This window comes from Sturnira hondurensis, unplaced genomic scaffold (genome assembly GCF_014824575.4).
Source record: "Sturnira hondurensis isolate 20B ecotype Veracruz unplaced genomic scaffold, ASM1482457v3 Scaffold0022910, whole genome shotgun sequence".
In the NCBI taxonomy this organism is placed as follows: domain Eukaryota; kingdom Metazoa; phylum Chordata; class Mammalia; order Chiroptera; family Phyllostomidae; genus Sturnira; species Sturnira hondurensis.
This window is the reverse complement of record NW_028095541.1, coordinates 15,424,598-15,438,296: the sequence shown is the minus strand read 5'-3', so window position 1 is coordinate 15,438,296 and position 13,699 is coordinate 15,424,598. Positions and strand designations below refer to the sequence as shown.

Genomic DNA, 13,699 nt, shown 5'->3' with positions numbered 1-13,699 from the left:
TTTTAATTTGATAATGAATAACCTTTCTAAACTCTGTTACTCTGCATTCTTGCCTAATTAAGTAAAGTGGACTGAATGTGATTAAATCTGTGTTTTGGAAGTTCAGAACATTGCAAAACAAAAGTCATCTTTGAAAAGATTAGCTTCAACCGTAAGATATAGTGGTGCCTGGAAAGGGAGCTTGGAAGTGTCCTAATCCAGAGATATATTGTCAAAATAACTTAAATACATTTTAAAATCCAGGTAATATATGTGCATGCTCAAAACCAAATAGGAAAGTCTGTTTTCTAACCGCTGATGGGTCCCTGTTTAAAATATTTTAAAATGCTTATGTACTTAGAATACATTGCTTATGTACTTTAAAATACACTAAAGTTATCATGATAGCCTTTATTATGCACAGCTAAATATTATCATACTTAACAAAAATGGCAATTTCTTAATATCATGTAAACCTTAGTACATATTTAAATTTCCCAGTTGTCACTAAAATAGACTTTGTTGCTTGTTTGTCAATCTAAGACCATGCATTGGATTTTTAATTCTCTTTTAATTTAGAATACTCTATTTTTCTGTACTTCTATTTCTCACTTTAATAATTTTAGACGTTACCTATTTACTATATTATACAGTAGATGAGAGTTTAGTTCTTTCACACTTACTCACTTTCTTTCCCCAGTCCCTCAATGCAGTTACCTTGTTATGACTATCTTTTTTAAAAAAGTTTTTTAAATACCTCCCTGAAGACATATCTTCATTGCTTTTTATTTTTAATTCTGTAAAGAATTTTATTTATTTATTTTTAGAGAGAGGGGCAGGGAGGGAGAAAGAAAGGGAGAGAAACATTGATGTATCAGCAGTTGCCTTTCACAAGCTCCCGACTGGGGACCCGACCTGCAACCAAGGCCTATGCCCTGACAGAATGAAACTGATGACCTTTGCCTTTGCAGGCTGGCACTCAACCCACTGAGCCACACCAGTCAGGGCTTTCGTTGCTTTTTAGAGAGAGAGGAAGGGAGAGAGAGAAGATGGGCTGGGGATCATGCAAACCTAAACTGGGGACCTGCAACTTAGGTATGTGCCCTGACTGGGAATCAAACTCTCAACCCTTCGGTTATGGGATGACACTCCAGCCAACTAACTGAGCCACACCAGCCAGGTTGTGACTCTTTTTGTGCTGCTAACATTTTTTCCCAATAAAGAGTCAATTATAGTGTACTATAATTATATCTCCTTTTAGACCTTGTTTATACTTTTCTTGGAATTCTTAATTGGTTTTTCTATCATTTCCAGTGTTTTACGCTGAAACAATCCTCTATTATTTTTTTTAAGCAAGCTTTTCTTTCTTGGAAGGATTATTATGAGGAAACATTGGTTAGTTATGGTTTAACTATATTTCTCGGAGGATTTTGGAGGATTAAGGAATGGGTTGATATCTGTAACAATACAAAGCCCTCTCTGTTATGTACCATACTGTACAGTATTAAAAAGTAAAATTATTCGGTGGGTTCATACATGAAGGGCAGGCAATGCTGATTTAGACAAACTGCTTTTGAAAAGGAACTATGGAAATATCTAGAGTTATTTAGTGAGATATAGAGCAGTCATTACATACATATTTATTTTTCTTTATAGATCATTATACTATGTTTTCAAATTCTCTTACTAGCAATATATGCCCCTATCCGAATTTTTCAGGGGCCCACATGTTATGTGAAAGCTCACCTCTAACCAAAAAAATGTGTTTCGCCCCTTTGGAAGCTTGACTCCGTCATTTGAAACAAGAAGTAGCCCCAGAGGAAAGGGAAAGCAGCTACTCCAAATTGGAAGCATTTTCACAAGTGTCTAAAAAGAACTAATTTCTTCACATTGTCATGCACCAAGATTAACACCATGAGACAAGGAACAAAGACTAACTCATCTTTAAACGATTGATATGTAATATGGGGACAGGTATAAAGTAGTTGCTCAAGAAATGCCTGTGGAACAAATCAACAATTTTGAGCCAATTTTTCACTTTCTCTAGTTCATTATATTTCTTATACATTTTTTTTCTTAATGATGTATAACCCCTCCTTAATTGAGCTATACTTAATATCTACTGCTTTTAATTTGGTTCTCAGAAATCTCCTAAAATTCTCTCTCTCTTTTTTTTTTTTTTTTGAGTGGGCAGCCTTGGACATTTCTTCAGAACACATTGTGCCTCTTGAACACTTGCAATCTGATAACTCTGATCACTGAATCTGAGATGTTCGCCAGCTTCTGTCTTAGTCATCTCACTACACCTAGCTCATTTCCTCCCAGAAAGCCGGTAGAATCTGCAGCCTGGGGGCCACTGGCAAAATTCTATGGGGAGTCTCTGAAGTGTGTTCTTTCTGTGCACACCCTAATTGAATCTTATCACATCGAGCTTACTAAAGGAAAAGAAAGAGAAGGAAAGAATTATACAAATCTAAACGGTTTTCTTAAGTAGGTTATTCCTACTCTCACTCTTTCAAACTGCAAAATGATTAGTGTATCACAGTCTAATCCTTGGCAGCGCAATTTTTTGGCTCTGGTCAAACCAAGCAGAGGGATGGCAGTAGGGTGAAGAGCTGATTGTGGATGTGTAGCATGAGGAGGAGTGCGAATATAAACCCCACGGAGAAAGGAATGTAGTTTAGCATTTCATTTTATGTAATAATTCACAAAATTGCCAGAATCATCACTTGGTGGGCATTTCCATTATTTTTCGCAGCCTAGTCAGATGCAATAAAAAGGAATGATTTCTAGAGTAAAGGCAGCCAAGTAGGAAATTTTGGCAAGTTCCAATGCTTCATTCTGGCATTTGATTAGAAACTTATTTGGGGGCAGGGGGGCATGTCTCCCGAATCTTGCACTTAACCTGCACATCTGTGTTTTCTTGTTGCCAGGTCTGAGCTTGTTTCTATGCATTTGGTTTTATTCCATCCTTTTCGAGATTTCACTTGAACATGAATAAAATCTTCTTGCTTTACACAAATTTTATGAAGTGCCAGGATTAAATCAACTCTGAAAAAAAAAAAACCAGCCAGAGAGCATGGTGCAGAGACAGTTTAAACTCACTGAGTAAAAGGCTTTTAACATTGTGAGCAAAGAGGCCATTTAACTTCATCATTGAGGGCTCCCTTTATTCAACAGCCATGACCTATTTAGAACCATGACTCAGCCAGCCTCCCTTGTGAGCTTCTCTCTCTTTGCTTCCAAAAAAAAAGGGAAAAAGCAAGCAAGCAAGCAAGCAAGAAAGAGAAAAAAGGAAAGAAAGAAAAGAAAGAAAGGATGGAAGAAAGAAAGGTGCATGCATGGGGGCTGTTTAGGGTGCCCCTCTTCTAAATCTTCTAACTGACGTGTCTTTAGAGGGTTTAAGAGTTACATAGGAAAGTCTGGGGCTTGCACCACTTCTAGCCCATAGCATGGGAAATTACTCAGGTACACTATTTTCCCATGTTTCTAAAAGTTCTTTCATAAACAAATTTGAAAACCTCCTGCCTTCACTTAATCATTTAACTCTGTCTCTGCTCCAGGGAAGACACTACTCCTTTGCTCATGTGGGTCAATTATACACCAGGGTTTGCTCCACACACACTGCCTCCTGGCTGGCCTCTCTACTTTTAGTTTCCCTCCCTTCCTTCGATCAGTTCTACCCTCCTGGCAGGTTCATTTCCCCAAAACACAGCTTCCTGATATCACCTCTGCTCAACAACTTTTGTGTCTCCTCTTTGGTTTTCTGAGCAAGTCAAATGAATTTCTCTTTGTTGAGAAATTCAATATATTTTACAGACCAAATGCAATTCACACATTCAGCATTTGAAATTGTTATTTCTCTGTTTCTGACTAATGTCCTTCAGTCACATGGTCCACACTTGTCCTCTGGCTCTGCTCTCTCTCCCCTCATTCCATGCTGTTCTTCCTCCCTCTTCCGCATTATTCCCAGAACTTCTGGCCCCAAGGGAAACCTCTTCCTCTTCTCACTAAGGCAATGACAGCCCCAAGGAATCATTCCATCTTTGGATTTCTTGAAGGTCAAGAAAAGAGTATTGTGTAGAGAGTATGTGCTCATTTTAGACAGAGTCAGAGAAGGTGGTCCTTTAGGCTGAGACCTGAAGGCTAGGAGGAGAATAGGTTCCAGGGGGAGGCCACAGCTTGTCCAAGGTCTTGGCAGAAAGGTGCTTAGCCAGTGTGGTTATAGCACTATGAGGAGGTTAGGATGGCATTTGGGTGGTGTTTGATGATGCTGGAAAGGAGATGAGGCCAGATCACTCAGGTTTTGCAACCTGCCGTAAGGAGTTTGGATTATAATGTCGAGCACTGGGTGTGGGGCTGACAGGTAAAATGCAGAATGCCCAGTTGCATTTGAATTTCAAATGAATTACAACGAACTTTTTATTTTAAGTATGTTCCAAATATTGCATGGGACATACTTATACTAAAAATGTTTTCACAGTTTATTTGAAAATCAAATTTAACTTGGTATTCTGTTTTTTCATTGTTTTTGCCAAGTCTGATAACCCTAATTGAGAGGCTGCTGAAAGGTTTTTGGTAGTCAAGTGATGTGATCCAATACATATTTTAAGAAGATGCCCCTGACTGCCTTGTGGAAAGTGGTTTGAAGGGTGGTAGGGTTAAACAGAGGCTGGAGTTCAGGGAGACGAGTCAGTCTATTGCAGCAACCCAGAGGAGGGATGGTGGTAGCCTTGCCCTAGAACCAGTGCTTCTAAAATCCTCAATTCCATAAGAATCCCCTAAGAATCTTGCTTAAATGACTTTAATTCAGAAGATCTGGGGAGGGATCTGAGACACTACCTTTCTACTAAGCTTCTAGATGGTATTGGCCTTGCTTGTTCCTAGATCAAAGGTTGGCAAACTGTGGCCCACTGCCCAAATCTGGCTTGCTGTAAATAAAATTTTATTGAAAAATGGTCACTTGTTTCCATGTTATTTATGGCTGCTTTCATGCTACGAGGGCAGAGTCAAGCAGTTGTAACAGACACTATATGCCCCACAAAACCTAAAAGACTTATTATCTGGTCCTTACCTGAAAAGTTTGCTGATTCCTTTGAGTCCCAAAAGTCTAGACTTGGGAGATTACCAAGGAGATAAAGAGAAGTAGGCAGATTCAAGATATGGCACTCTGAAGGCACAGAGTGTGGTCTACACTGGCATACTCAGCATTCCCCTCTGATGTGAGCCTAGGCACCGTGAACTGCAGGATCTTTAACCTTAAGCTGTTGTGACAGTGGATTCATCTTGGAAATATCAACCCAGTGTGTTCTAAGCCGAAGGAGTCTTACTTGGCATATGTTGAAACACATATAGAAAGGCCTCTCTGTACACATGGAGAGAGTAAAGATATCATGGAACAGTACCTGGTAACCTGACAGAAACATGCGTCATGCTAACAAAGCTTAGAGCCAACTCCTGTCATTCTCACTGCTGGCTGGTTTCCATCTCTCCCATCTGAACTTCCATGATCTCGACTTTCATATGGTGGTGGCGGAGGATCTTTGTAGTAGTTATAGAAGGGGATACTGAAGCACAGGGCTGTCAGCCCTTGTGCTCACTCTGCTCCCAGTAAGAAAGTACCCGTTCCTTGACCTCCTTTCTATGTCTTAGAGGAAGGGACTCTCCACTGCTCACCTAAGAGGGAAATCACTCTAAGAGGAAACAGATGATTTTAGAAGGAAGGACAAAAGGACCACCATTTTTTGTGCAATATTTTTCACAGAGGCATTCATTTGAGATTCTTAGAGTTGCCATTTTGACAGACCCCATGGTAAAGGCACAAGGTATATTTCTCTTGTGTAATAAATCTGTAAAAGGCTTTACGTCACACAACAAAATACTAAAATGTCTTATCATGTTAACTAGTTGTCAAATAGACTTATTGTGGTGATCATACTATATACAAATATTGAATCATTATGTTGTACATCTGCATCTAATATAATGGTATATGTCGATTGTATCTCAATTAAAAAATGTGCATTAACTTAGAATACAGTTGCTATTCATAAACCTAATAACCTGAGCTTTGACTTCAGATCTCAGGAGAAAAAAGTACAGTCATAATATAGCTTGGTGTAATGACTTGAGTTATGTTTGCCTCATCTTTTCCTAAATAAAGTCAGTACTTTTTATTCAACTAACATTTGCATACAAAACATAAAATAGATGTAGTTTAATATTGAGCTGTGCTTAGTATCACTTGCCAACTTCTGACCTCCAGGAATACTGATGATATATTTCTACAGTGTTACAGGTTGCAATCTAGCTTTATTTTTGATTTTTAGTTCTCCATTTGACAAAAACATAATGTTGAAGTTGGATAATCTGATATCACACATGTCAATTAAACATATTGCTACAGACATACATTGATACATTATAGAGATTCTGAACTATGTGCAGATTTTTGAATATTGATAAAATGATACATTTCATAAAGATAAAGGTAAGTTAAAACATAAAAAAATAAAATGACATCATTTAAAGATCACTTCAAGGGTGTTAAAAATTATGACTTTATGGAAATTGCTTGGAGCATTTTAGCTTTCTAGGATGTTATTTTATGCACTGAAGTAGTAACACCAAATGGTGGCTTAGTAATATATCAACAAGGTAATTTCAATTTCTATGGAAAAGAATTTACCACTAGATAGTAATTTAGCGCTTGGATGCCACTATGCGTGCGGCCTGCAGAGTTGGGGGAAGTAGCTGTTTTGTAGAGAGAGTCCTTGTGGCATTGGAGTGTCCCTTGTGTTATTATTCATCTTTTCATTAAATGTGAATGGTGCTCCTGTTCACCATCCAGGTGTTGCACAATAGTAACAACCACAAATATGAGAGATTAAGCTGTGTAACAGACTGAGCCATTTTATTTAGAAAGCTGAAGCTGTTCAGAGACAATGAATACAAGATACGTCAGTAGAGCTGAACAAAAACAAATTCTGCATTGCTTTCATTTACAGCAAAACTTTAGTTTCAGTTCACATTGCCACAAAGAGTGTCTGCTTTATGACACAAATCCTCCTTCTGATGTATGCATTTATGTCAGAATTCAAATAATTTTTCACTTGATTACTAGGCATTGGTGAGTTTTGGAATTCCATATTAAAACTGAAGGTATTTCCCCTATAATCTAATGGGTTAGGTCATTTTAATAGGGGGAAAAAGGCAAACAGCTGAAAAACAGGTTGTCACAAAAATCTTTTTTATTCTCTGCCCAAATTTTATACATTTCAACAAACCTGTTTATTAAACGTCTTGCTGAAGTGTCTCGGTTCTTAGGCATGGATGAGAGACATAAAGCAGACAAGGAAAAGAAAAGTTTCCTTTTCAGGAGGTACCTAAAATGGTGAGTAGAAAACAAAGAGCAAGGAGACTCAAGGGGGTGCATAATTCGAGGTTGTCTGAAATGAGATTGGAAGGAAGCTCGTAGATGAAAGATACGGTCTGCATCATGTTCTGGAAGCATTATAAAAGGAGTGTTTTATAAAGGAGAAATCATTAAAAAAGTTCACACACCCATTTGCATGAATTAGCAAACCCTGGAGAGTGTCTGAAATGTATTGCAAGTGCTGACCTGACATGAAGGTCACTGATCTCCCCACAACATCAGTCATCAGTGTGAACTGAACAGTTACATTTACAAACCTTCCCAGCCAGCGTTGAAAGGTCATAGCCTCCAATGAGCTGCATCTGGCCCATGGACTGGTCATTCTAAAAAGAGAAGCCGATATTTTACTGTACAAGAAAACCTGTAGAGCACATTTTTCCGTCTACCCAACTAGTGGCTAGATGGCGCCTTACAAACAGTGGTATAGCACAAATAGTTAGTGCAGGTTCGTGGTTGCCTATGGTTACCAATAGCCACTTGCTGCTCCTGTGCTTGAGATAAATCGTTCTGATGGCTGAGGGAGAGACCATGGAGAGAGGGGATGGAAGGAGTGGAGAGAGAACAAACCTAATTTTGGAACACAAATCTGGAAAGTGCCACAAACTCTCCTGAGGCAGAAGGAATTGGAGATGACAGTCATAATCCCAGAATTCCCTGGGGTGGGGTGGGGCCACGGGAGCCCCAGGAGTGGGCCAAGCATTTGCCAACTGTGCCAACGTGTCATGGTCATAGCTCTGCTGCGGAGAACAAGTAGACTGGTTCCCAAAGCAATTAGAGGCCTCCTCTACTCCCTACTAGTGCGGGCCCTTTCCCTCAGCTGATGTCGAGGGCAATTCTAACAGGCCACGGATCATGAACTACCACACTGAGAGTTTCAGACACGGATGGCAAAGCCTCAGGAACCTATTACAGTCCCAGGAAAATGAGACCCAGAGCCCTCTGTAGATGACTTTTCACTCAAATCCCGTAAGAGATTATGAACATTTGCTTTCACAATGTTTATGCATGGTACGTCATCCCGTCCTCATTAAACTCACGCGTGCACAATAACCAAATATGGATTGTTACTTAATGAATATCACAATAGAATAACATGGGACAAAACAGGAAACAGAAAACAAGTTGTTTTCTAGCCTCATTATGGAGACACATTCAAGGAACTGTAGCAGATATCCTACAGACAATTGGCTCCATGACCAAGAAAGACTGCTGTAGTGTTGCAACCTCCTGATGCAAACGATAACCTAAGGGAGCAGATGACGATGTAGGCACCAAGTGTACAAAGTGTGGAACAAAGGTCCCGCCTCTTTCTGGGGGGAGTTCATTCCATACGGATCAGGTGAGGCTAGGCCTTAACCATGCAAACCAGTATGACTGAAGAAAATATCCAACCCTGAACTTTCCACTTACAGAAGCCAATTTATTTCCTTAGGAATGTTCTTGGGTTGGTTTGAATTGGATTCCGTCCCTTGAAAGTGAGTGTCGATCTAGACATGGACTTACTTTGTCATAGAATTAGTCATCTGGGAAGGGAAAAAACAGCCAAACAACCAATATAACAGTGTTACCAATGAAACTGATTTTTGTCTTTTTACCTCTTTGCTCAGGAGAAAAAATAAATGACCTTAAAATGTTTTCATTTCTGCTTGGTGAAACATTCACTCCTTACTGCAAAGAAGTGGAGAGAGTGCTTGAAAGTGGCCCACTAAATTGGATAAAACCAATAATTTTCATCTTATGAGAACAGATCACAAAAGAAAACCAGAGAATATTTAGAATTCTCAGATCTTTTCTGTTTTTGTACAGGCATATATAAGCATATATCCACAAACAATCATGTCAATAGGTCAAGAATCTGTCAAAAATTTCAAAGGAGAAAATTTTCTAGAGGTGTGCTGAAATATAGGAGTTGATATAGGAGTTATCATAGTAGTTAACATAAGGAGAATTTTTGTATATTAGGTTCAAATATGTTCTTAATAGCAAGAGGAAAAATAAGATTTCAGTACCCCCAGAGGAATGAGTTATGCAGAACTGGATATAACTATCAAACTAGCAGGTTTAATGTAACAAATTAGATTTATACTTTGCCAGATCATAGTATATTTCACAATACTTCCATTATCATCTCCATTCTATTGATTGAAAACAAAAAAACACCCACTACATCGGAAAACTAAATAATGTGCTCTAAGTCACACAGTAGTGTATTGCCAAGCAAGTCCTATTTCAGAAGGTTTTACTTAGTCCAAGTTTATAACATGTTCTTAATATTAGATTTGTCCTTAATTCTTCTGGGCCTTATATATTTCAAGTATGTATATAGTCAGTTGTCCTCATATTTATTGAATTGTTTACTTTTCCCCTGCTGGTTTATAATGTTATTAGTTCTGATTTGATAATATTTTATTTGGGATTGTTCATCTTATTTTCATAAGATTGAAAACTATACTTGAACAAGAATTAAATAAAAAAATAAATAAAAGAAATAAACTTCGCATTTAGACTCACAAAAAAAAAAGATTGGCCTATAGTTTTAAAGCAAAGTGGATTTGGCCTCATATAATAGGTAGAGTGGTTCTTTATATATTTTTCTGTAAATATTTTAAATTTTATTTTTTAATTACAGTCAACATTCAGTATTATTCTATATTAATTTACAAAGTGACCCCCCTGATTCAGGTACCTACCTGGCCCCACACACAGTCATAACAGTATTATTGACCACATTCTCTTTGCTGAGTCTTACATCCCCACGATTACTTTGTAACTGCCAATCTGTACTTCTTCATCCCTTCTGTTTTTCCACCCCATGCGCCAACTCCCTTCCACTCTGGTAACTATCAGCCTGTCCTTCGAATCTATGAGTATGTTTCTATTTTGTATGTTTGTTTTGTTCTTTAGATTTCACATATAAGTGAAATCATATGGTATTTGTCTTTCTCTATCTGACTTATTCACTTAGCATAATACCCTCTGGGTCCATCCATTGTGTCACAAATGATAAGATTTCATTATTTTTGTGGCTAAGTTACATTCCATTGTATATGTGTACCACTACTTTTTTATCTATGTGTCAAATGGGCCTTGGGTTGCTTCTGTATCACAGCTATTGCAAATAATGCTGCAATAAACATAGGAGTGCATATTTCTTTTTGAATTAGTGTTTTAGGTTTTTTGGGTATATACCTAGAAGTGGAACTGATGGGTCACAAGGCGGTTCCATTTTTAATTTTTTGAGGACCCTCCATACTGTTTTCCACACTGGCTGCACCAATCTGCATTCACCCCAACAGTGCACGAGGGTTCCCCTTTCTCCACATCCTTGCCAGCACTTGCTGTTTATCGATTTATTGATGATAGCCATTCTGACAGGTGTGAGGTGATATCTCATTGTGGTCTTAATTTGCATTTCTCTGATGATTAGTGATACTGAACATCTTTTCATATGTCTACTGGCCATCTTTACGTCCTCTATGGAGGCGAGTATTTAGGTCCTCTCTCTGTTTTTATTTGGATTGTTTGGGGATTTTATTCTGGTGTTAAGTTGTATGAGTTTTTTATAAATTTTGGATATTAACCCCTTATCAGATGTATTATTGGCATATATTTTCTTTCATTCAGTAGGTTGTCTTTTCATTTTGTTGATGGTTTTCTTTGCTGTACAAAACTTTTGTTTGATGTGGTCATATTTATTAATTTTTCTTTTGTTTTCCTTGCCTGACATATACCAGAAAAAATATTGCTGAGAAGTGTAAGAGAGTTTGCTGCCTATGTTTTCTTCTAAAACTTTTATGATTTCAAGTCTTATATTTAAGTCTTTAATTCACTTTGAGTTTATTCTTGTACACAGTATAAGAAAGTAGTTTCAATTTTTTCATATATCTGTCTAATTTTGCCAACACCACTTACTGAATAAACTTTCTTTACCCCATTGTATGTCCTTGCCTCCTCTGTCACATGTCAGTTGACCATATAGACATGGGTTTATTTCTGGGCTCCCTATTCTTACCTGAATAGACATCTTCTGAATAGATAGGAATACTGTGGCTAGAACTTCCAGTACTACGTTGAATAAGAGTCATGAAAGTGGACGTCCTAGTCTTGTTTCTGATCCTTTTTTAAATATAGTTAATTGATTATGCTATTACAGTTGTACCATTTCCCCCCTTCACTCCCCTCCACCCTGCACACCCTCTCCCACCCACATTTCTCCCCTTCAGTTCATGCCCATGTGTCACACAAGTTCTTTAGCTTCTACATTTCCCATACTATTCTTACCCTCCCCATCTATTTTCTACCTACCATCTATCTACTTATTCTCTGTACCTTTCCCCCTCTCTCACCATTCCCACTCCCTTGTTGATAACCCTCCATGTGATCTCCATTTCTGTGGTTCTGTTCCTGTTCTAGTTGTTTGCTCAGTTTGTTTTTGTTTTTGTTTCAGGTGTGGTTGTTAATAATTGTGAGTTTGCTGTCATTTTACTGTACATGTTTTTTATCTTCTTTTTCTTAGATAAGTCCCTCTAACATTTTATATAATAAGGGCTTGGTGATAATGAACTTCTTGAACTTGACCTTACCTGAGAAGCACTTTATATGTCCTTCCATTCTAAATGAAAGCTTTGCTGGATAGAACAATCTTGGATGTAGGTCCTTGCCTTTCATTACTTGGAATACTTCTTTCCAGACCCTTCTTGCCTATAAGGTCTCTTTTGAGAAATTAGCTGACAGTCTTATGGGAACTCTTTTGTAGGTAACTATCTCCTTATCCCTTGTTGCTTCCAAGATTCTCTCCTTATGTTTAATCTTGGCTAATGTAATTATGATGTGCCTTGGTGTGTGCCTCCTTGGGTCCAACTTCTTTGGGGCTCTGTGAGCTTCCTGGACTTCCTGGAAGTCTATTTCCTTTGCCAGATTGGGGAAGTTCTCCTTTATTATTTGTTCAAATAATTTTTCCACTTGTTGCTCTTCCTTTTCTCCTCCTGGTACCCCTATAATTCAGATGTTGGAATGTTTAAAGATGTCCAGAGGTTCCTAAGCCTCTTCTCATTTTTTTGAATTCTTGTTTTTTCATTCTTTTATGTTTGGTTGTCTCTTTCTTCCTTCTGGTCCACTCCATTGATTTGAGTGCCAGTTTCCTTTCTATCACTATTGGTTTCCTGTACATTTTCCTTTATTTTACTTAGCATAGCCTTCATTTGTTCATCCAGTTTGTGACCAAATTAAACCAATTCTGTGAGCATCCTGATCACCAGTGCTTTGAACTGTGCATCTGATAGCTTGGGTATCTCTTTGTCACTTAGTTGTTTTTATTCTGGAGCTTTGATCTGTTCTTTTTGGGGGGCCATTTTTTTGTCTTGATGCACCTATTATGTCATGAGGGGCAGAGCCTTAAGTGTTCACCTGGGTGGGACAACCCAGTCTCTGGGTTGGGAGACAGTATGTGGGGGAAGGGGTCTGGGAGGGAACAATGGCGCTTTCTCCACTCTCTGCTGGATTTCAGTCCCTTCCACCACTGCTCCCAAGTAAACTGGGCCCTTCTGTGCTGATTCCTGTGTTGGTGGGCTTGTGTACATTCTAGGGCCCTGTGGGTGTTTCTAACGAACTCTCCTGTGAGGCTGGGAGTTTCTCCTGGCATCTCAACCCCCACAGGTGTTTTTAATTGGTGTTTTGAGACTTTATTTCCTGGTATTGGGACCCTGGGTTGAATAGTCTGTCTCACTCCCATTTCCCCTGGTTTATCCGCACACGAATGTGGGCCCTCCCATCCCACCAGCCACCTTGTGTCCCACATCCATCCACAATGTGCCACCTTTCTGGGTCTGCCCCTTGCCACCAGTGTACCTGGGGTCTGCCAGCCTCCATTTAACCACAAGTCCTCTCCATCCGGCTGCCTGACTCCACCCCTCCTACTGGTCTGGATGAATGTTTCTTCTTTAACTCCTTGGTTGTCAGACTTCCATATAGTTCAATTTTCTGTCAGTACTGGTTGTTTTTTTGTTTCTAAATTGTTGTTGTCCTTCTTTTGGTTGTGTGAGGAAGCACAGTATGTCTACCTATGCCTCCATCTTGGCCAGAAGTCTTGTTTCTGATCTTAAGGAACCACTGAAAGCTTTTCCCTATTGAGTATGATGTTACCTGCAGGTTTGCTATATATGGCCTTTATTATGTTCAGGTATGTTCTCTCTATTCCCATATTGCTGAGAGTTTTTTTTTTTAAATCATGAATGAGGGCTGAATTTTGTTAAATGCTTTTTCTACATCTATAGAAATGATCATATG

At 38.7% G+C, this 13,699-nt stretch overlaps 1 protein-coding gene across 3 annotated transcripts in view; it reads right to left on the bottom strand.

Annotated features, from left to right (window-relative positions):
• The window catches only part of PRTFDC1 (phosphoribosyl transferase domain containing 1), an 87,823-nt gene that overhangs the window by 8,301 nt on the left and 65,823 nt on the right, over positions 1 to 13,699 (bottom strand). For all 3 annotated transcript variants that reach the window (XM_037037107.1, XM_037037106.1, XM_037037105.1), the window contains one exon: positions 7,672 to 7,737. In XM_037037107.1, the coding sequence (XP_036893002.1) occupies positions 7,672 to 7,737 (66 nt within the window). The remainder of the gene's footprint in view (positions 1 to 7,671; positions 7,738 to 13,699) is intronic.